General features: G+C 45.0%; 1 protein-coding gene across 3 annotated transcripts in view; it reads right to left on the bottom strand.

Moving 5' to 3' along the window:
* The window catches only part of YPEL2 (yippee like 2), a 40,760-nt gene extending 23,310 nt beyond the window's left edge, over window positions 1-17,450 (bottom strand). Inside the window, exons 1-3 of one of the 3 annotated variants that reach the window (XM_041126625.1) lie at window positions 16,386-16,471; window positions 8,539-8,669; window positions 2,988-3,300 (exon numbers count right to left, since the gene is read on the bottom strand). In XM_041126625.1, the coding sequence (XP_040982559.1) occupies window positions 2,988-3,300; window positions 8,539-8,555 (330 nt within the window). In that variant the 5' untranslated portion in view covers window positions 8,556-8,669; window positions 16,386-16,471. Of the gene's footprint in view, window positions 1-2,987; window positions 3,301-8,538; window positions 8,670-16,385; window positions 16,487-17,431 lie in introns of those variants that run through there. The other 2 variants (XM_030027915.2, XM_030027916.1) reach the window with 2 other exon arrangements.
* Window positions 17,451-22,195: the final 4,745 nt, after the last annotated feature.

The following is a 22,195-nucleotide window of genomic DNA, read 5'->3' as shown; positions in this document are numbered from 1 at the left end:
CCAACGGCATGAGCCAATACTGCAATTTGTATGTATCCAAAGGAGCTAAAAGCTCATGGCATGCAAAGCAGCACAGCTCTCATGTGGTCTCTGCACAACTTGGGGCAAAAGGAATAAAGGAATTAATTTCATCAAGCCAAATCACCAACACCCTGCTGTTACATAAAAGCCTGTTTTCTGGGGAACGTTTCCAAAGATGGTGTCATTTGGGCTGTTTTGATTAAAGTGACATAGTCAGGTTCAAGATGAGATACACTGCAGACTGAGAAACACTCCAGTTTGACAAAATCTCCCACTCCCTTTCCAATCCTCATGGCACTTGTTTCTTCCCTCCATTTGCCACATTTTCATATGGAAAACAAGCACGGCAATTGCACTGCCTGGTTCTCAGATGCTAATATAAGGCTGTGATGAAAGAACTGCTGAAGGCCTCAGGGAAATGTTTAAAACCTAACTCAAACAGATAAAAAGATGACTATTTAAGTTTGCCTGGGAAAGTTTCTACACATATTGGAAACCCCTTGAGGCAGGGACTGCCCTTCTGTTCTCAGTTTAATAGCCAGTTGTACAAATTTTGATTGCACAATTACTTTTATAAGGTTTTCAATTATACAAAGAATGTATCTTATTAAGGTTTATAACCCTGAGAAATAAAACCTAAAACCCCAAATCCTTTGCATTTAAGCTGCACGGCCCGCTAGTACTCCACCAGCAATGCAGACCGAATACTATTACGAATGTACACCACAGTCTACAATGAACTTTTAGAACCAGCAGATACAAGCACCGCAGCACACTGTAGTTAATACTGCCACGATTCAATACACACAGCCTCATATTGTGCTTTCATACCTTCCCTCTCGTGTCCGTATTTTAGCAGTCAGCATTCTTGGGCAGTTTCTGCATGCCTCAACAGCTAGAAGCTCAAATTCCAAGCAGTCTGCAGCACTGGCATTGCCCTGCTGGAAGCTACTTACCTGCAAAGCTGGCTGTATTGCACAGCAGACCAGAAGGAGCATGGACACGGAACAAGGAAGGGAAGGAAGTGTCAAAGGTGAAACCACTGGGCATGCATAGCCTTGTGTTTTCCCTGGCTGGGGACCAGCTATGTCAAAAAAAAAAAAAAAAAAAAAAAAAGCCAAAAAAGCAGAGCACAAACTCTAATCTACCATAAAAACAGTAAAACAAGCCTCCTTCTTTATCCAGTAAAGCATCTTCTGCGTCCCAACATGAAATCCAACCGGCAACAACTCTCCCAATGAAAAGGAAGGGGAGTCACGACCTCATTCTACAGATACCTCAACCGAGCACAGGAGCCTGAAGTCACATAGCTGATCCAACAGGTTGAATGCATTTCATATCCAGACCTGGGCACAGACTGCTGTTGACATTTACCTTTCAAACCTTCTTTCTGCTGAGGAAACGTACAACCTTCTCCTCTTTAAAAGCTTGAGGCTTTGCTGTCCTCAAGGACAGTTCTGCTAAGAACCACTGCAATTGTACCAGCACAAGAGGAGCTCCCATGAGGCCCAGAATGACGCAGAAGCGATAGCCTAATAGGAAGCCTGTCCATTCAGAAATTGCAAAAAGCAAAATTGTAGCAGTCTGCAGTCAGCATTATTCATACCAGAATACTTAAAATTCAATTGTTTGGCATGGAGACAACATCACAGAGGTACGCATCAACCTGGCCCATGCACCAACCAAGAGAAAAAGGAAGGAGAGAGCCTCCAACGGAAGACGACAAGTCTGAACACCCAGCATGGTGAATCCAAAAGGACCTCCACAGCTGTTAAGATGTCAACCCTGTAAGGACAGATGCCCTTGATGCAAGGTGACACTTTCTAATCTTTTCTGTGCAAACGGGAAGAGGGGAACCACTACACACTTTCTAACGGGCAGAGCACCTCCGCCCCTTGTGATCCTGGCCTTTCTCTCAAGGCTGCTCCAAGAAGCTGAACCGGTTTAAGTTGCGCATCCACACACACACACACACAGCTCGCAGCGCAATTTCCTCTCATCTCAGCTAATAAATCTTATGGTGTGTCTGTTTTTTCTGAACACAAATTTTATAAGCTGAATAAACTTCATGGAACAGTTGATTGCCAAGGCAGCCAAAACCTGGAAACTTGATGCCTGACCACAGCCAGGCACTGCAGGCTCCAACAGACGCTGAGAAAGTTTAGTTTTCGCACTTCAGAAAGAGATCCTCTTACTGGCCCACTCCCTTCACATCAAAGGCCCCTGCCTTAGTGGTTCTGAAAGCTTTTAATTTAGCTTATCCTCAAGACCCTTCCCCTCGTGATCAACAGATCAGAAGACAGGACAGAATCCTTCCACCCTCCCCAGCTCAGAGCACATCCTACCATCCATCCTTTGCTTTTTCACTGCAAAGTGTCTTGTTAGTAGACTGGCAAAAATACGAGGGTTTGAGCAACAACTCATCAGTCTTTGGAAAGCCGTCTTACATTTTGGTAGAAGCATCAGAGAACCTTCCCTTAAGTAGGAGCTTTAGTGTAGTTGCTTGGTACAGCTCAGAGTTTAACAGAGAGAACATCTCCAGACACTTCACTTCCAAGTCACGATCATGCAACAACCCTTTCACTATGCTGACAAGCATGTACACAAACAAGAAGTATCAGAAAGGTAATTTACACAGTCCTGGCCATCAGTTAGTGCAGTTTTACAGCTGGAAATGAGAGGGAGGAGGCAGTATCATGGGAAGAGACAGACCACCAGTAAGCACTCCAGAGGCCTGAATTTGGAAACCTGTCCCCTACAGCTATTTTCAAGACCTCTTAAAACAAAAACGGCAGCTCACAAATAGATCCTTTAGGCTGAGAGCCCATTTTCCAAGCAAAAACCGTGGTACCGGTTAAGGCCAGGCACTTCCACGGCAACTGACCCGCAGTGCGAGCGAACGCACCCTTCCGCTCCCCGGGGCAGAGGCGTCTGCCCAGCACCTGTGGGTGAGGTCATGCACGTACCTTGGAAATGAGCTCATCGTGGTTGGCAAGATGAGCCCTGCAGTGAATGCAGCTGTAGGTCCTGTGGCATGAAGGCAGATATGCCTGGAAAGTCTTGGACCTTGTCATCTTCACCATTGGAGCCACTGAGTGCTGCGTGAACTCTGGGGTGGCCCAGGAGGCACTCCCGCAGGACGGGTCGCACGGGAAACAGCGGAAGACACAGGTAAAGGCCGTGGTTTGGCAGGTGATGGGTGTGGGGCAGGCTCCACACGCTGGTGACCGCTTCAGAGGAAGAGATTCGGTCAGAGGGAACGGGGGACGTCGCACAAACCTAAGTTCAAAAGAGAAAAGAGACAGAACGCTTAGCTCACAAAGGCAATAATGGTCTCCTAGCCCACAGGATGATCTAGGGTTTGATCAAGAGCACAGGGAAGAGTCAGAGCAGCCAGGAGACAGGAGGTGTGATGTTTGCAGGTTAGATCAAGGAGGACAGATTTTTTATTCACAGCTCAGCCACCAACTTGCTGACTGATCTCGCATCTTCCTGCTTCTGTTATCTACCACCTTCCTGTCGCTCCAGTGCTCGCAATCTCTATTCGTTCTTCCAACACTTAATGGATTTGGAAATGATTACAAAGGTGCGAAGATGCTAAAAAGATGATTTTCATCAAGACTAGTCTCACAAACACCTCTGGAGAAGTGCGCACGTTGAGGTCCAACTCTGCACCACACCTTGGAGAAGCCAGGACCCAGAGTCAGCCCTCCCAGCTGCTGTCCTGTGTGACTCACTGATGCGACAGCCTGGAAGCCCGTGGGAAAGCTGGGAGCTGGACATGGGTTTCCTCAGCCACCAGGAAAGTACACGAGTCACCAAACCAGTTCTTCTCTCCATTCTGCCCTAGTTTCCATATGGGAAATGGAGGATTACTTCATTATACTCCCTGCAAGCTCTAAAGGTAGAAGCTACTCTATAAACTGCACTCTAGTATTTATTTATTTATTTATTTATTTTTTACTCAGAACATCTGACAGCAGTCAAAGCAAGAAGCAGCCTCTGAAGACTATTCTTGATAGCAAGAGACAGTTAAAAATCCTATTCAGGATGGAAACCTTTTTACAGTCTGACAGAACCTGCAAGGCAGCTCAAGTCTGGGTCTCTTTTTGTTGGCAGAAATCAGTTTTTCAGATCCCATCTATAAGCCTTACCAGCTACAAATGTTTCTTTTGAGGATGGAAGAAGCATAAAAGATAAAGGAAGCAGCTCCCCTCTTTCCCCGATACATGGCACGCATGCATGCTCTAGAAATTAATCATGAACTCTGGCTGCTCCTCCCACGAAGATATTCCTTTCCATAAAACTTGATTCTGTTCAGTTTCAGAGTCTGTGCTTTGTGTATCAAATACTGGAACAATACCCCCCCCCCCCCCCCCCCCCGCCACAAAATAAGAAAACCAAGAAATAAAAACCCCACACCTGACTGCAAAGAAAATTTCTGAAATGGACAGAACAGAAAAGTACAAGAGCTTAAGAGCTAGTCTCCAAGCCAGTGCGAGTAACTCGCCTGAAGCATAGCTGATAATCTTCCAGGTTAGAATAAAGCCAGTCCAGGTCACTATGCTGCTACACTGCTAAAATACGTCACTGGAGTTTGCGTGCTAAGCTGGCTCTGCTACTGCTCAGTAGGATGCACTGCCCCAGAAAAAGCACCAGCCACACACCTGGCTCAAGGTACGCTGCAGAGAATGGCTGGACTGGAGCTATTCTAAGCAAATACATCTCTCTGGCTTGCTAAAGGGGAAAGTGTCAAAACAGCAGGATGGAAGTCAGAAAGTCAATCGGGGAACTGAAGGCAGGGCCCAAGACAATTGTTGTAGGAGGCAGTCCTGCAGAACCCATAAGCATCCCATTTAGATGATCTCTTCTGTCCAGTGTTAGCATTGGTCACAAGTATCTTACCACGACAAAACTATCCAAGTCATACTGGAAAACAACAACAAAAATCAGACTGTGAATCCATTACTGCTATTTGCTAGAAAGCCTCATACGTGATCTCTGTCAGACAGTCAGATCTGCAAAAAACCTCATCACTTAGGTACCAAAGTGCCATTTATGGAAACCCCTGTCTTCAACACTTCTGCTCCTAAGTCTTCTTGTCAATGCTGAAAAACAAGACTCAAGGTATTCCAAGTTGCTTTAGTGTTTCTGAAAGCATTACCCACTGAACCTACTGCCAGCTGGATGATGCCTGAAAGCCAGGCACGCTATCTGCAAGCTTTCCAGTAAACAGTTCCTACAAGCACTATACTGGAGGGTTGTCATAGGCTCACATGGGCATCATTTGGTGCAGTCAAAGGTTCATTATATCATGACCATGCACAGTGCTCACCAGGAGGCAGCCACCAGTCAGACAACGGGATACCCATTTTTTCCTTTTTCTAAAATACTTTTCTTCTGCTCTCCAGAAGGCAGCTCCCTTACAGTCAAATGGCAAAAAAGAGTCTTACTCATCCAGCAAACTGCTGATAAAGCATATCGATCCTGATCATAACAGTCAGCACTCACATAGCACTTTTCATCCTTAAAGCTCTTTGCAAACACTAACTAATCAGATTAACCTTTTCCAATTAAAGTTACAGTAAGAGCTTTGGAAGACCCATCCTGACACAGAAAGGCTCACTGCCCAGCTTGTTAGGAACTAAACCTCCTCTTGTACAGTCAAAAGGGGTCTTGCCAGGAATTTATCTGGCCAACCTGTAGCTAAGCAGACTGTGCACTATTTGGTACACAGCTGCATCTCTGTATTTCAGCAAGATCTGTCATATACACTAATCAGAAAAGTAAGAGAAATCAGGCAGTCTTCACCTGTATCCTGCCCCAGTTCTCCATGTGCAGCAGACTTTTGTCAAAACTGAGTTAGTTTTGTATTATACAGCATTGTTTTCCCCTACAAGGTGAGGAGCACTTTGAGGACTGAACCCTAAGTTTGCAACAGGGCAGAAACAAGATGCAAAACAAAGCAGAATCCTTCCTTATTTTCTGCTGTTTAGATGTAAGTAAAAGCAATGCATCCCAGTCTTCCTGAACTAAACAAGTGCCAACCTTTACAGTCACAAGACAACAGAATCATCCCCACATTCCAAGCCGGATTCTGCAGCTGATACGCTGTATCTCGGCTGTAACAGATCTCAGAACCTGGAATTTGTGAGCCATGTGCCTTGTCCTCCAAGTGCACGGAAGCAGGAAACTTAAGTGTGCTCTTTCTGGGGCCAAATGCAATTGGATTCCACGGCAAAGCACCAAGCCCTGTCTGAAAGAAACAGATTACGTTGGACAGACTGTCTGGAGGAAAGCGCAAGGACGGACGGACAATCGCTTTACCCAATTTCTGAATGAAAAAACCAGACTGTGTCTAAACCTTAAATTTCATGGATTTGTAATGAAATGGTGCAATGCCCTCTCTCTCCTGTTCTTCAGCACGGATAGGTAAATATACCAACCACCAGTTTTACTGCTTCCCTCCCATACCGTCACGCCAAACGTTTCTTCTCTGATCAGCTGCCTAGCACTGCAGCACAACAGCTGGAGAAAGCAGTCCACAGGCATCCTCAAAGCCAAATGGAGACATAAATGATATCCAGCCAGAATAATATAAGCGCAATCCCTTAATTTGTTGTTTGCTGACCCCTCTGTCCAGGCCTCCTAAGCATCAATGCTCTAGAACAACGAGTAAACCAAGAAATACTACAACTGCATTTATCTAACAGAGAAATGAAGACACATGCACACACAAATTATCTGCTGCATGCAGCTTTTTGCAAAAGCATTTCATGAGCATTCATTTATTTGACCTCATAACACATTTAACATCAGCAAAAAATTTGACCTTTTAGAAGTGGACAAAAAAAATATATTCAAGTGAGATGGTATCAGAGCACAGATTAAGATTAATTGCAATTCCTGTTCTGAGTACTGTACTGAGAAGGCAAATCAAATTGATCTCTTTGCTTAACGCAGGGGAGAGAATAAAGATTTGTGAGCTAAGATCTTGGTGGGAAACCTAGGTAAGAAACTGCCTTGAAAAAAACTTCAGATAAGCTCATACACGGTAGCCATACTTTATAAAGGCACTACCTTCGTACAGCATTCAGCCCGACAGTCTGAGCACTTCTGTGCGCTATCTACCGAGAGGTCTGTCCTCATCACAGTAAGGGACAGGAGGGGAAAAACAATAGGAAATGCATCCTTACATCCCATGAGCACAGCTAGTAGCTTCTAAGGACCCATTTCTGTCTCGAGTATCATCTCGAAACACATTAAATAGGATCCATGGCTCTCAGCAATGCAAAAACCAACCTCCTCCATTTTTTTCTGTCCTAGTAGCAAACACATTTGAATTAATATACATGTAACAGCTAACGGTGCATTCATTCCACTGTAGAACAAAGGCATGGGGATAATTTTAGGCTGTGCTTCTGTTTGGGTTTTTTTTTTTTTTTTTAAGAGTGGTGAGTTAATGTTCATCAGCCTCAGTGACAGTGGGCATTACTGGAGTCATTCCATTCACTCAAAAAAAAAAAAAAAAAAAAAGCTTTGATTACTTTATCATCATGCCCAATACTGTTAGAGAGAGAAGTTTCTGTCACCAGCAACATAATCCAGTATTTTTATCATTTCTTCAAGAGAAATTTATCTCTGGGATGGACACACTCAAGTCAATGGAACAGAAATCTGTGCATATTAATTAGTTCACAAGAAGTCAGAAAACTGGTTTAGACAAAAGGAAAGCTTTTCCCTAGAATTCTTATCAACACTGTTTACTGTGGTTATCGGTGAGGGAATCAGCTGAAATGTACTGCTTGCATGCACTGTGTATGTTAGGGCTGCCCTGCTTAATCCTGCTAAGTTTTAAGCAGATGCCACCTCCATAAAGGAAAAACCATGACACGCATTTTGCTGTTCAAACAACTTTTTAGTTCAGTATTCACCCTCCACCTGTCCAACAGCCATTTTTCACATGAAGCTGTTAGCAATTCAGGAAACACAAAAAAGGAGAAATGCCAAGTCTGTGCCAAACACTTGCTAGACAAGGCTACTGCTTGGACAAGTCCATATGCCACAACGGCAGAGAACAAAAAAATATCACACACAAGTCTAATTTTGCAAAAAACCCATGTGCAATGCCGCTCAGATGCGAAGTTCCTGTTCATTCTGGCAGGACAAACAACAGGTTTGTTGGGTCTGAGGGTTTGTTTTATGGATTAGTTGATTAAGATGAACTTTAGTCCATTAAATGCTTATTAGAACACAGCAAATGCTATAGAAAGCTGCCTGCAGTAGCTCTGAAAAAAATCCATCTATTTGGAAACCCAACCTTTCTTCTTTGGCGTCTCTTCTCATTAATATAGAAAGAGCTAGAGATATACTTAGGCTGAGTGCAATGAAAGCACAAGAGGAATCAGGTTTGGAGAGTGTTCAGTTTCTAAAAGGTCACAAATTGTAGCAGCCTGTGCTGCTCCAGGGTCTTAGCATGATTCTAAGAAAATGCTTGAGGTAAGCACACTTACTTACCAGGGTTTTCCTGACATGGAAACTGCCTTAACGTTGCTTAATGCATTGCAGTTTGAAAGAGGAAGGGTAGCCTCTAAGGTGATATGTTGAAATTGGAGTCTGGCTTTAATGCCCAGTTTTGCCAGTCCTCCCTATGGAATAAAAGTTATTGTCAGAATTTCAGGTGCTGAACCCTCCAAGACATCTGGCACAGCTAAGGAGCTTTCATACTCTGATGATATAGTACCGCAAGAAAAGATCCTGGTTTGGGGGAGCTCTGGAGATCCTCACTACCATAAAGGACTGCAACAGCTTTGGAAAAGATGAAGCCAGATCATCTGAAGGTAGGAGAGTAGGTTGTACATTGTGAAAGGCTCTGAAAGAAAGGACGACCATTCTGAATTTAAACACGGAACACAAGGGAAAGCCAAGAAATTAGTTTAAATAGCATATGGATGTACACAATGGACCTTTACTCCTTCAGTATCAAGTTTCTGAAATGCACCAATTTCAAACACTTGATGACACTGCATGCAGCTCAGCAGTACTAGCACAATCAACAAAAGTCATTATTGATACATGAATTGTAAGTGTCCTTCTCTAACGCCTGTGCTCCTTCCGGTCAACATCCAAACCTTGCAAGACCTTGGAGACAGAAAAATAACAAGAGAAATGGTGCAACAGGGCTGGCAGGAATCCTCTGCATTTACTTTTATCAAATACATGGACACAATTGCAATACAAATAATAGTGGAGAGCAGGTTTCTCACTTAGACTGCCTTCAACTAGAAATACATTTAACCCCCTTTACTCCTCTGGGTATCTCCTAGCAAGCCCCTTCATTTCTGTGGGCCCTAGTTCTCTCTTCTGCACACTGGAGACAGCACCCTTCACCACTGGGAAGCACTTTATGATTCTGGGAAAAAGATCTGGATGGATGGATGCAAAAAGGCGATACTGATGGCAAACAGTATTGCAGACAATTGCCAGGTAACCACTAGAGGGCCTCAAAAAGAGATTCAGCAAGAAGCAATTAAAGACTATCTGGCCATAGTGAATCAGGGACAGGCACAATGCCAACCATGCTGCACCTGCCGTGCTCCACATACCATAGCCAGCCTGTCAGGAAAAACACCAGAGTTATTGTTCTGCTGAATAGCTCTCAATACAAAACCTGTCAAAACTGTCATTGCAATTATATTAATAGCATTTTAAACACTGGTGGGTTTGGGGGTTTCTGTTGTTGTTGCGGTGTTTTGCTTTTTGGGTTTTGTTTGTTTGGGTTTTTTTTTAAACAGGCAATACGTCAGTCTATGGTCTATCGCAACCCTTCTAATCAAAAATAGACTCAGCACACCTACAACAAACTTCCTGGTCTCTCTCTGACAGAGAGGCTTTCTATGAAGATGACGTGGAAGGTACATAAAAATGAGCTGAAACTTAAAAGGAACAAAGAGCAAATCTTTAAAACTCACTTTGGGTTGGAATTTTTTTAAGCCTGTCTAGCTTTGTCACTGTATACACTATTAATCCATAATTCATTAAAAACAAAGTAATTTTTAAAAATCTTTAAAAAAAATTGTTCTTTACATAGTTGATTTACCTTCTGTCAATCTGGAAATTAAATTGATTTTAAAAGTTTCACTTACTATTTTTTTAAATACGTAACATCCACACCAGTGCACTGTCAGGTTCTCAAGTACAACCATGTGGTGAGAAGCAAGTCCAGAGGACTCCTGCGTTCAAAGCAAAAGCTTTCTTGTATTGAACTACAGCACACATCTGACTGGAAAGTGAAGGAACAGGTTAAGATAACTCTGTGAAGGTGGTGCAGAGATGCTTCTTTCCTGGCTGCAGACTACAGAGACCAGATGACCATGAGAACCTTCTGACTTCATTTACAGATCTAAGGCTGGACTCAGACCACTCGGTGTCAGAACTGCTAACTCATCTCTGCCCGCAATTCAGAACACTGTTCAAAACAATCCACTCAGACACACCACAGACACCCCTGGCAAGCAGGGAAGTGGAATCATTCTGGAATTTTAATCAAATTCTTCCCTATACAACTTCATCTCAAAAGGCACAGGTCAGCTAGGATGGACATCATATCACAGGGCTGGCTTCAAAATTTGTTACCTTTTCTGGGCCTGTCTCTGAAACCACACGAACATGGACTGCAAGATTCAGTCTCTATCGAGGAATGACTGACACCTCTGGCTGAATTCTCTTCCCACTCTCCTACGAGTTGCCTGGCAGCAATACCTTTGCAATGCAGAAGAGCCTGTGCTGCTGATAAGAAGCAACATGGCACACATTATAGATGCAAGCTGCCCACCTTTGCTTTGCAGGTACACTCCATCACAGCTGAATTCAATAACCAGTTGCAATAGATGCCAGCGTGCCTTACCAAATACAAGAGGAATCATACATGCAGAAAAGCATCATGGTTGGCCAAGAGAAATTTGAAACAAGCCAGTACTTACTTTTGCTCCTACCAGCAAATCCCACTTGTGCCACAAATAAACAAAAACTGCCAGCTGAACTAATTTAAAACACAAATGACTCCATTTCCTCCTTTACATTTTGCAAAAACTCATGCCAGCTTCCCCTGCAATGGGATAACAGTCCTTCTTCTGAATTGGCCAAGTAGATATGATGCACTCGAGCGAGATAACAGCAATGGCTCAAACGCACTGTTAAGATGGGCTCTTCAATTCATGCCCATCCTTCTGCTGAAAAAAGCTACGTGGTTCAATGTGATGCCCACATTTGGAGCCATAGATCAAGGACATCATACTTTGCCAGTATTGCGTATATACAACATTCTACAAAATAAAAGAAGACCCTCGCCTTGCTATTCTAGTGCCAACCTGAACTAAAGACATCAAGGAAAAGCTCTTCCCATCCAGCTGACCAATTACGGACAAAATGGAAACGCTCTCTATCTTCCCAGCTTCTCTTCCTCATTTGTTTTAATTGTAGAACAGTCCAGCTATCCAAATCATCTTATATCATTACATTTCTTTTGTGCTCCTTACATTGCTCTATTGTCTTCATTTTTGGCAAATGTAGGTATGACTAGGATTCAATTAATTTGGTCTGCTGGATGGATCATCTATTTCCCTGATAAAGGCTGGGTACTGACAGGGAACACGGTGAGAACGTTCATCTACTGCAAGTATCCTTCCAATATCCTCAAAGTCATTTGTAGCTGAAAGAAGGATCTGCCATAGCTGCCGGTCATGACTTACTATTGGCAAGCTCCCCTTGTCAAATCCTGTAAGTTTTCATCTGCTCACAAAACCCATCTGCTCAGAGGGTTCTTCCCAGGAGCATCTTTTAACTAGCCTTGCACTGCCCGGAAGCACATCTGTCACGGGAAAAATAGTGACTTTATTTTCTTCTCTGGTACATTTGTCTCGTTTTCTAAGTAAAGCTAAGGATAAGATATTGAATTCTGACTGATCTCTGCCAGTAACATCTTTTATGCAACAGTTACTATATTAACAAGGTACATACTTTCCGTGGCAGTGCAGTCATCATCCTTCTAGCTTTCATTTAGCAACCTATACATCAAGGGGGCAAGGTCAGGTGAAGATTTATAGCTTGAATCTTCACATGACAGATACTTTATAACTGAATGTAGTTTAAGATGGGTCAAGTCAGCTGTTACTGTGCCAGTTTCTGTCATTAGTTCCTCCTGGATATCCTCACTAGCCTGCATGTTACTGCCAAGGTACGTGAACTGACTCACCTCTTACAGTTCTGTGCCTACTGACGCATGCTTGAGCTGGGAGTTCCTGGGATTCTCGTTAAGATTTTTTTTGCCCACAGTTAATAATTAACTCCATCTTTTTTTGTGATGCTGGACAATCTCTTTTTAATAACATACTGCTCGACCCATCCTTTAGCAATATTTCATCAGTGAAACCTCACTCTTCCAGAGTTCTGTGGCTGAGCTATGCAACGCCTAGGTCATACCACGCTACGTTTTCATCCTCACAATGAAGTCACTGCCAATGTGAAACAGGAGAAGTGAGAGTGCAGCTTTGACACCTCTCTGCCTTCCCTCTCAGTCAATCAAAAAGTTCTCTGAAGGGCAAATTCAAAGCATCCTCAGCTTTTGAAACTTCTAATAGACTTTGCTCGACCTCGGGAGTTTAGTTCTGTACAAGTCACAACAGCAGTAAAAAAAGGAGTCAAAAAGCTACATATTTTTGTGAGTCAGCAAAACATCACACCTTTTAACATGCTATACCAACACTTGAACAGGTGTAAAAGAAACGATCTCCAGTTGGACGTGTAAGCCTGCGCAAAGAGACCGGAAGGCAGCTTTTACGGTTGCATTCCCATAACTTCCAATGACTCACATTGCCTGGCACTATCATTTGTTAAAGCAAGAGTGAAGCAGGGATAATAGCTATTTACTAAAAACAGAGGAGCGTGATTAGCTTTAATTAGCATTGTCAAGTGACTTAAGATTGTCAGGTACAAGATGTGGGAGAACTAAGTCTCATTAATTATGTTATTTCCTGCAGCCTTAAGTGGCTTGGCCAGTCCAGTGACGCTTCCGGAGATGAAGCTGCTCCCGATGTCCAACACATCCCACCGCAGCGGGTGGGAAAACACCCTCAGACAGGCCTGGCAGATGTGGCTACCGAGTAGAGGGTCACAAAGCCAAAACGCAAGAACAATCAGCTTACATACTGCAAGACAACTACCTGCCCTGACAAACGAGGAACAAAAAGGCAAATAAGACATGACAGAAAACAGACTCGGAGAGAGAACTGACTGCCAAACTTCATGGAGGATGAAGAGCAGGGTCCGACAGGGGCAACAGGGAGTGTGATTCAGGCCCAGGACCCAGCACTCCTGAGCAGCAGCCCACCCAGAAAACTGTATTTTCTTCCCCCCAAAGACGACAAACTATAAAACGTCTTTGTTTTGGGAAAAAGAGATCCAGATCCTCAATCGGCATCACGCTACCACCAGACATGCTGATTCACCAGCTAAAGATCTGTTCTAAAGAACTGAAAAATCCTTAAGTCAGAATAGTCCATCTCTTCTATCGACCCGCCTTGGCTTCTGGAAGGAGAAGGAAACCTATCCTCAGCCTTTAGTTACTGTGATTAGACCTAGAAGACAAGACGTCCTAATTAGCAAGCACAGAAGAGAAGGAACATCCTGAAGGACCAACTTACAGGTCTCTCTCAAGGAGGGGAAAAAAAGGAAGCTGTATATTTTGCTATGGTTTCAAAGCGATAAATACACTCTCTTACACCATTCTGCCTTGAACACCATTGATCAGCTTCAAAGCAGCCAAGAGAACTGAACTCTCAATTTCTCCATTCCAGATTCCACTTTGTGATCCCTCTTGAAGCCCACTGCTCTAGCACTTCGTATTTGACCTCTAATGAAGACTCTGCTTAAGTTCAAGCAAGCAAAGGTTTGACAGTTAATGACCAAAGCCCAACGAAAGCCTAGTTTTACTGGCATTTCTTCAAGAGGCTTCCACACACATGGTCAAAGGCAAGGCCGTGATGCAAGAACAAGAAATAAATGGTTTTTACTCCTCTGCAATCCTTGCAATGCTTGTGTAGTACCACACTAGATCAAGGAGCTCCCACTTTCTAAACTGCTAGCCAGGACCTACACCAGAGTGACCAGTTCCTTAATTAAATTCTCTCTCAGCAACAGGTATTCAATCCGTGAGTCAAGGAGCCTTTGAGGGAATGCAGATTTACAGGTAGTGATGCTGTCTTCCTCAATACAACCCTGACTCAACTACCCACACCAAACAGCAAAGAAAGGAAATAATTTATTCAATATCTGCGGATCCAGAGGACACAAGGGAGCTCAATGATACAGTTTTGCCAGTTATTCCGATCCTAGCACCATGAAAGAGACACCTGCAAAGAAAGCCAAGGGGGGGGGGGGGGGGGGGTAGGGTGGAGAGAACCACTTGACATCTTTATGACATGAAAGTAACGTCTCTGCCCTCCCTACAGCATTTGCAACTTTAGTTTCAAAGCACAAGGAACACTTTTAAATGGTCTTTCAGCAGGAAACAAGAGTTAGAGATCCAGTGAGAAAAGGAGAACATCTTGATTCTCTATTCAAGCACCGCCATTACACAGCAAACAACATTTACAAGAAACAGAGGCATGGATCCCAACATGACGAGATCTTGAACAAAATCAATGAGAGTGTTCTGCAAGAATGAAGTTGCAAAATACATCCTCTCCAGGCAGAATCCTCTCACAGATTATAAGTAGAGCTCTCTCAGTATCTGCTTGTTTACAACCACCTAACTCAGCAAAGGCCTCTCTCTGCTACCCAGCATAAGCTTTAAGTAACTGTAAACGCATTAGCAGAAAATCCTTATCTGGAGCATATAGTAGGCCCTGAGGAAGGCAGTGTCAGGAAGGCAGGTGGACCGTCCCACCCCTCGCTTAACTGCTCTCTGCAAGCTAAGAACACTAGTTCTTAGACAGAGGCCAGATAAAAAGTGGGTAAACAGTAACTCCAGTAAATTGTGGGGGAAGGGGGCGAGGATTCAACTTATTTTTCTACACCATTAAAATCATATTTTAATCTGGAACATTTCAAATTCTTTTGCCTTCAAAAATCAGCATTAAAACCTGAAGCTACGGACCCATAGCTCACTCCGTGGCTGCTTGTGTCATCTCAAACGTCTCTGGCTTTTCTGGATCAAACCCAGAAGTTTCTGTGGAGAAGCACGAGAGGAAGGACCCTTGACATTCCACCTTCTGACCCTGGACCTCAGCACAGCGCTCCGCAGAAGAGGAAGCAGCTACACCCATAACCAGAGGCTAGAGCAACAACACAGACCAGCAGAGTTACCCCTGCTCCCTGCGGGGGAGCAGTTTCAATGCATCATGTGCAGAAACTGCCTGCCTTTTAACGCCAAGCATCACGTAGGGCCGAGGATGCCCTCTCCACAGGCCGATCCAGGTGCCCTGCGATGTCTCTTTTGCCACACCAGGCATGATGTCACTTCTGTAGCACAGAGCCACAGCCTGCAGCTGAGAAAGGCCTGGTCTCCAGGGACTCCAGCAGCAGTGTTGGTAAATAGAGCAGCAGCAGGGCACTTCTCCCTGGTCAGCAGCCAGCCTTCTGGGCCGTGCTGGCAACGGTTCAGGAGATGCCCCCAGAACCCGGGTGAAGACTTGGGAGTCACAAGCCTAAGCCTCACGCACACCTCTGTAGCGGGGATCTCACCTGGGCTTTCAGGTTTTTATCATGCATTTACTCCGTCAGGAACATCCATCCCCTGCTCCTCCTCCACCTCCTCCTCCGCCGACGGTTCCTGGCACCGCCGGCCGGCCCCTGCCCCTGCCCCGCTCCCGCGGGTCCCTCCTGTTGATCTCCTCCCTCGCTGGAAGCGTCCGGGGAAAGGCAAACCCTTCTCGCCTCGCCTGCCCGATGCCCCTTGGACGCTCTCCCGGCCTCGAACCTGTTGCCCTCCCGGCCTCCAGCCCCTCACCCGGCCCCGCAGACAAAGGCCGCCGCTCGCACAGCCCTGCTCGCCCGCTGCCAGCCCCGGGGTCGCCGCAGGCCCCCGGGCCCTCTCCCCTGAGGCGACGCGGCTCCCCTGAGGAGAACCCACCTCACTGAGAGACCACACCGGGGCAGGGGGCCCTGAAGAAGCGCCCCCCCCCCCCCCAAACCCGCCCAGCCGTCCCCGCTGCCCCACCGCGGGAGAGGAAGGGGGGGGGGGGGGGGGAACCGGGACGCGGCTGTGGCGCAGCTCCTCGCAGCGGCCCGGCCCCGCCACCGCCCGCCGCACCGCAGGGCCCCGCCGCCCGGCCCTCGCCCCCCTCCACCGCCGCCGCCGGACTCACTCGCCGCGGCGCGGCCGCCTCAAGCGCGTCCCACAGCGCAGACGGAGCGCGGCGGCCGACGCGCAGCAGGCAGCCCCGCAGCGCCCTCCCCCTCCCGCCAGCTTCCCTTCGCTTTATAACCGCTCCGGAGAACCTGCTGGCTCTGAGCGGCACCGCCGGGAGCCAATCGCCGACCGCTGGCACATAGCAACACCCCAACGGTTGGCTACGATCAGCCGCAGCCCATTTTTCCGAGACCAATCAAAACGCGAGGCCGGGTAAGAGCGCTCCCGCCCTTCCCGGCGCGCGCGCACACACACACACACACACACGCACGCATCGCCCCCCCCCGCCCTCCCCGCCGCCTGCCTCGCGCAGACAGCAGCTGGGCAGGCGGCAGCCAATAGGAGCGGCCCTGGCGCTGCCGGCGTGGAGCGCGCGGGGGGGGGGAATAACAAACAGATGCGTTTCCTCTTAAAGGCGCAGGCACCGCTCCCACGGGTGGGGGGGGGGGCCGCCCTTCGCCCACCCGGGGCTGCCGTGGCAGCGGCGGTCCCCCGCGGAGCAGGCCCCAGGGACCCAGGTGGCGGGCAGCAGCAATCGGTAGCCGGTGGACGATCTGTATTGGCGTGCAAAAGCGTGATCCGCCTGCGCGGAGGATGCGCGGGGGGGCGGGGGGGGGGTGTGCGAGGGGCACTGCGCCAACCCTGCCGCATCGCGCCCCGGGGGAAACCGCAGCCCAAAAACCTTAGACGGGTAAAAAAATTGTAGTAAGGGAGGAGTTTTGGTCACTCCAACCTCTAAACCCTAAAATGGCCCCGTTCGGCAGAAGGCACTTTTAATTTTCGGAAGGACTTTAATTACAGATCCCCCTCCCTCCACCGGTGCCACCCCCCCACCTCCACGGGGGAGCACCCCGTTTTGGTACGGGGGCAAAGGCCCAGGCGGAGGATGGAGGGGAAAGGGGGGTAACAGCAGTCGCTTTCTAATAGTCTGCGTTTTATTTCCGTCTTTAAACGCCAAGGCAATTAGTCCACATTAAATAAACACGCGGTAATGACCGGTACCTGCTTCACGCAGAGGTCGTCCGACTCTTCCCCGCGGCCGAAGCCCAGGGCTGCTTCACTAGCACCGAGCCCCAGCACCAACTTCCACCAGTACTAGCCCAACTCCTTAAAACACGCCATGGGATCGTAATCGCAAATGAAGACATTATCTATTTCTCCTGGAAATCTCCATTAGCTTCATCCCACTGCTTACCGTGATTTTTTTTTTTTTTCCACTGGCGATCTTGGTGATCCTCTACCCAAATACCTGCAGGCACGCTCCGCGCAGACCTAGTACGTACACATGTCCCTGAACGCACGCACATACATGCATAGGGCAGCACACATGTACACAGCTAAGCCAGAAAAAAAGTGCGAGGGCAAAATTACATGCAATCACCTCAAAGCATTGTAATTAAAACAGCATGCAGCTCCGAACACGGCGATTTGGAGGATTCTCGCAGCACGTGTTTGTTTCAGCTCACAACAGCACATGCATGGCACACCACTGCGTGAGTGCTGGCAACAGTAGTTCCAACACTGTATAAAGTAGAGTTTTAATAATGTTTTCTATCTGTCCTTTTCTCACATCAAGGGATAAAGGTTATATATCTTATGGGCCGAAATATATTTGCTTTATGAGCTTAATCTTGTCCTAACGCTCTACTGCTTTAGCAGATTCTTAAAAATATTTTAAGCAATTCTCTAGTGACTGGTAATTATTGGTAACTGCAAAGGCAATGTTCTGTTCCATATGTTAAATATATGGACTTTAATACACACTAAGTGAGGGGCATTGCAAGGTAATATTTCTATTAGTTGTGATACTCTTTTTTGTTTTTTTTTTTTTTTATTATTACATGTGGGTAGAAAAAAAACCTTCTACCTCGTGATATAAAGTAAATATGGTTTTCTTCCACACAAGCAAAATACACCCCTCTGATCACATTACCAAAATGGATGCCGGCTAGCTAAGGGACTCTATAGACCAGATTTTAAAAATACAAAATGACATTTTTTCCCCCCCCGTAAGCTAGTGGTATTACCAAGTACAATTTAAATATGCTATTAACGAAGATGCAAGCACCATGGTAGTTACTAGCTGCTAAATACACTCAAATGAAGAAGGAAATTGCCGTGTTATCTTTAGACGGCTACGAAACCAACATAACAGGAGCCTACTTTGAAGGCTTACTTTAAGCTGCTTCTTCTTTTCTTAGATAACCTCCTTCCTCTTCAAGCCCAGCAGCAAGAGCTAACACATCAGGTTTTCAGACCACCTCACCAGCGCTAAATGAAGCCATATTTAACAGATCTAGACAAGGTTATATATGGGAAGCGGTGAAAAAATTTTCTTGAACTTTAAATCACCGAGACTTCTGAAAAGTGACCACAAGTACCCAGAGTTGGAACCATCAGCAAAATAAATTCACACATCATCAAGAGGCTGCTGCTTAACAGTGGAATTTTTTTTTCACCCAAAAGCGAGTTGCGCAGCAGAATTTTCAGTTTGCTAATAAAAATACATTATTATTTACAAGGAGAACATCAAGATGCTTTACACATATACAAAGCTCTCTGTTGTACTAAGTTTGCTTTAGGATGGTGGTTAATTGAAATTAAACTGATCTAAGTTCAGTATCACCATGGAAATCTAGGGGTTAACACAGCTTTGAAGCCGCAGAAAAATAAGACCATAAAAAAGCCACAATTTCTTCTGTAAACTATGTGCTGATCCCTATGACTTACAAAAACTGGAAGCTTTTTAGGGTTAGCAGTGCTTCATTAGCAGCATTTCACTCATTTTTGAAAAATAAAACGCTAGCTGGGTCCTACTTACTCTCTCATTGAAGCTTCAAGTCACATTTTCACATTTGATTTTGCGTTAGAGTTTGGTTGCAAACTTTGCCAGCACAGCTTAATCAGCATCATGAATACTTTTACTGGGCTAAGCTTTCCCCGCTCAGTGTTTCTCTGCTCAGTGTCTGACATCAGTTTCAACTTTTATTATCATTAGACTAGAAAAGCCTAATTGATAAAGCATCACTGACTGGGGCTAACTTTTGCCATGGCAATATTGAGAGGGGAGAAAGTATTGGATCACTCCTTGAGATAATTGCCTCAACATCTTTATTGCTGCATTAGAATTAAGTGGTACTTAAAGTCTGCTGAAAATCTCAATTTCTTAGCACTCCCCCATTGTATTTGTAGCTGGTGTCACTGGCCTTGAAATCAAGATACCTCACCTAATATTGCCTTTACTTCTTTATTTGTAAAGTGGGGATACTTCAAACTTTTTCAGACACATCAGGAAACAACACCTTCAAGTACTTCAGGTCAAAGAAAGGTGCTTTCATCTATTAGCAGCAGGGTTTTTTTTCCCCCACTTGCAGCATCACTATTTTAGGTCCAACAACAAAACAGCAAGTGTTCCCTGGTGCTTCATCTTGTCCCCCAAAATCACCAAGACACCTGACAGCAAAGCTGTAAGACCTTCACTACCCACAGCACGCTGTCACTCATCTTCCTTCCCATAGCTATATTCCACATCTTACAACGAGGAACTAGACCACCCGTAAATCCGGCTTAACTAGCCCCAGAACCGTGGCAAAACTCAGAATCTGTAACTGAACGAGCACCTACTTTTAATCCAGCTCTGCATTGCAGTTTCCCCATCAGCTCTCGCTACTGGGAAGTGTGGAGGGACAGAGCCCTGCTGAAAATCACCAGAGATGAGCAGGGCTGCGGCGGCCTCCTGCGGCAAGCTGGAGGAGGACAGGCAGGAACCGGCCCGGTTGCCATCCTGATTTTTGTTAAGGTTTTGTGGCTTTTGTTTTCCACACGCTTTCGAGCGGGGCATTTCACATAGCCAGGAAAACAATCCATTCTCCACGCACCCCGGAAATTCCAGGGACAAACCAGGATCTCTGAGATTTCTACTAACACCAATGATCTCGCTCATCAATGTGGAAAAGCGTATCCTGAAAATACATGAAAATAGCTGCACCTCAAACCTTCTTGCTTTGGATAAACCGTCAAGTTCTTCTGAATATTCTGTTTGAGTACCAAGTCTTAGTGCTGCAGATTTATGATGGGTTACACAACCTGAAGTGATCATAGACAAATACTTTCCCTGTTAAAAAACACATGAACATTCATTAATGCTTCCCAATTCCCTATTCTGGTTTACCAACCATTTAGAATGTGCAGTAAAGAAGTAAAATACTGCCCAGAGCAATCTGGGGAATCCTCTCATCAGCCTGCCAAAATCCTCTAAAAGTTGCTAAATACTGTTACATACAAAAACCCCACTTCACCTCTCTTACCTAATATGAAGCCTCAAGGCTTTAAAATTACACTTGACCTTAAAACCTAGTATTTAATGTAATTCAATGGAAATCCAGTAGGAAAACCAGAAATTTACCCCTAGGACTAGAGGAAACGTTAATCTGCTTATCATCAGAAAAAGAAAGCACCATATTTACAGCAAACTATCACCCAACACAGGACAACACAACACTGTACAGAAACTTGCTAGAAGTAGAATACCTGTTAATAGGAACATAGTCAAAACATAGCTAGTTTGCTGCCCCCAATTCAGAAGCAGAAACCTGTCAACTGTCAAAGGCTTTTTATACTCCATAATCCATTGATCTTTCATTGATCATCCACAATCTTTTGCATAAGTCTTCTACAAAAGCGAGCAGGTAGAAGACGCACTGCGTGGGGAAGATAGTTGATTATAGCAAGTGTCCTTAGGACACTACAGAAAGGTATTTCAGGATAATTTAAAGGCCGCAGTAGAATAATTTTTAAAATTAAGTCTAAATTATCAGCTATTTACCATTTCAACAGAGACAAAATATAAAATTACGATTAATAACCAAGTGAAAAAAGCAGATAAAGCCCTTTTACAATGAAGGCTCTCATTTCAATCTCAGGCCAGTTCCTCCGCTACCGTATCTTACATGTAGAGATAACTGAGTGTTTTCGTTCCCCCCATTCAATTCAGGTATGATATACATACATAGATAGGACACAATATCCTCCACATCTGTGAACTGCTACATTCTGTAATTAAACTAATGAGCCTGATTATAGGTCAGAGCTGATGTCTAGAACCAGGCTACATAAGATGATTTTGTCACTGCTTTCAAAGCCTGACCTGTAATATTATAAATGTGCACATACAATCTTGTAACACTGCCAGAATCAGGTCATCAATCATAAAATCGGATAAACACAAAACAGTATACTTAAAAAAAGATGACATGTCCCCCAACCAAAAAAGCTGATATTTACTCAGGCATGCATTACTGTGCTTAGGAATTAAGGATCATGATTTCTAAAAATAAATAATTAGAAAGCAGCTCTGATACAGACAGCCCTTTTTACACTGAAGTGCAAAGCAAAGGCCAATACTCTCACTTACACGATTACTTTTGAGCATGGCTACCCAAAACACTAGCACATGTAATACTTCTCAAAATGTTAAAATAAGAAGCATTTCTTCCCTCATTTCACCTTGCTGTTTTCATCCATAAGAAACTACAGACTCCATTTTTAACTTAAAGTGCTACAATCCTAGACAAGTACAATTTGCCAGTTCTTTACAGTGAAAGATGCTGATGGCAAAAAAAAAATATGCAGAATCAGCTCCCCTGGCATGCTGTTATAGATTAGACACTTGGGATCTTCATCCTTGTTCCTCCCCCTACCGTTATTACTCGAGACCCACCTACTTCAAGCTGAATAACATATAGTAAAATTTCAGGAGTTTATTAT

Source organism: Aquila chrysaetos, chromosome 10 (genome assembly GCF_900496995.4).
Source record: "Aquila chrysaetos chrysaetos chromosome 10, bAquChr1.4, whole genome shotgun sequence".
NCBI lineage: Eukaryota > Metazoa > Chordata > Aves > Accipitriformes > Accipitridae > Aquila > Aquila chrysaetos.
The sequence above is the reverse complement of the archived record's forward strand: the minus strand, read 5'-3'. Positions and strand labels throughout refer to the sequence as shown.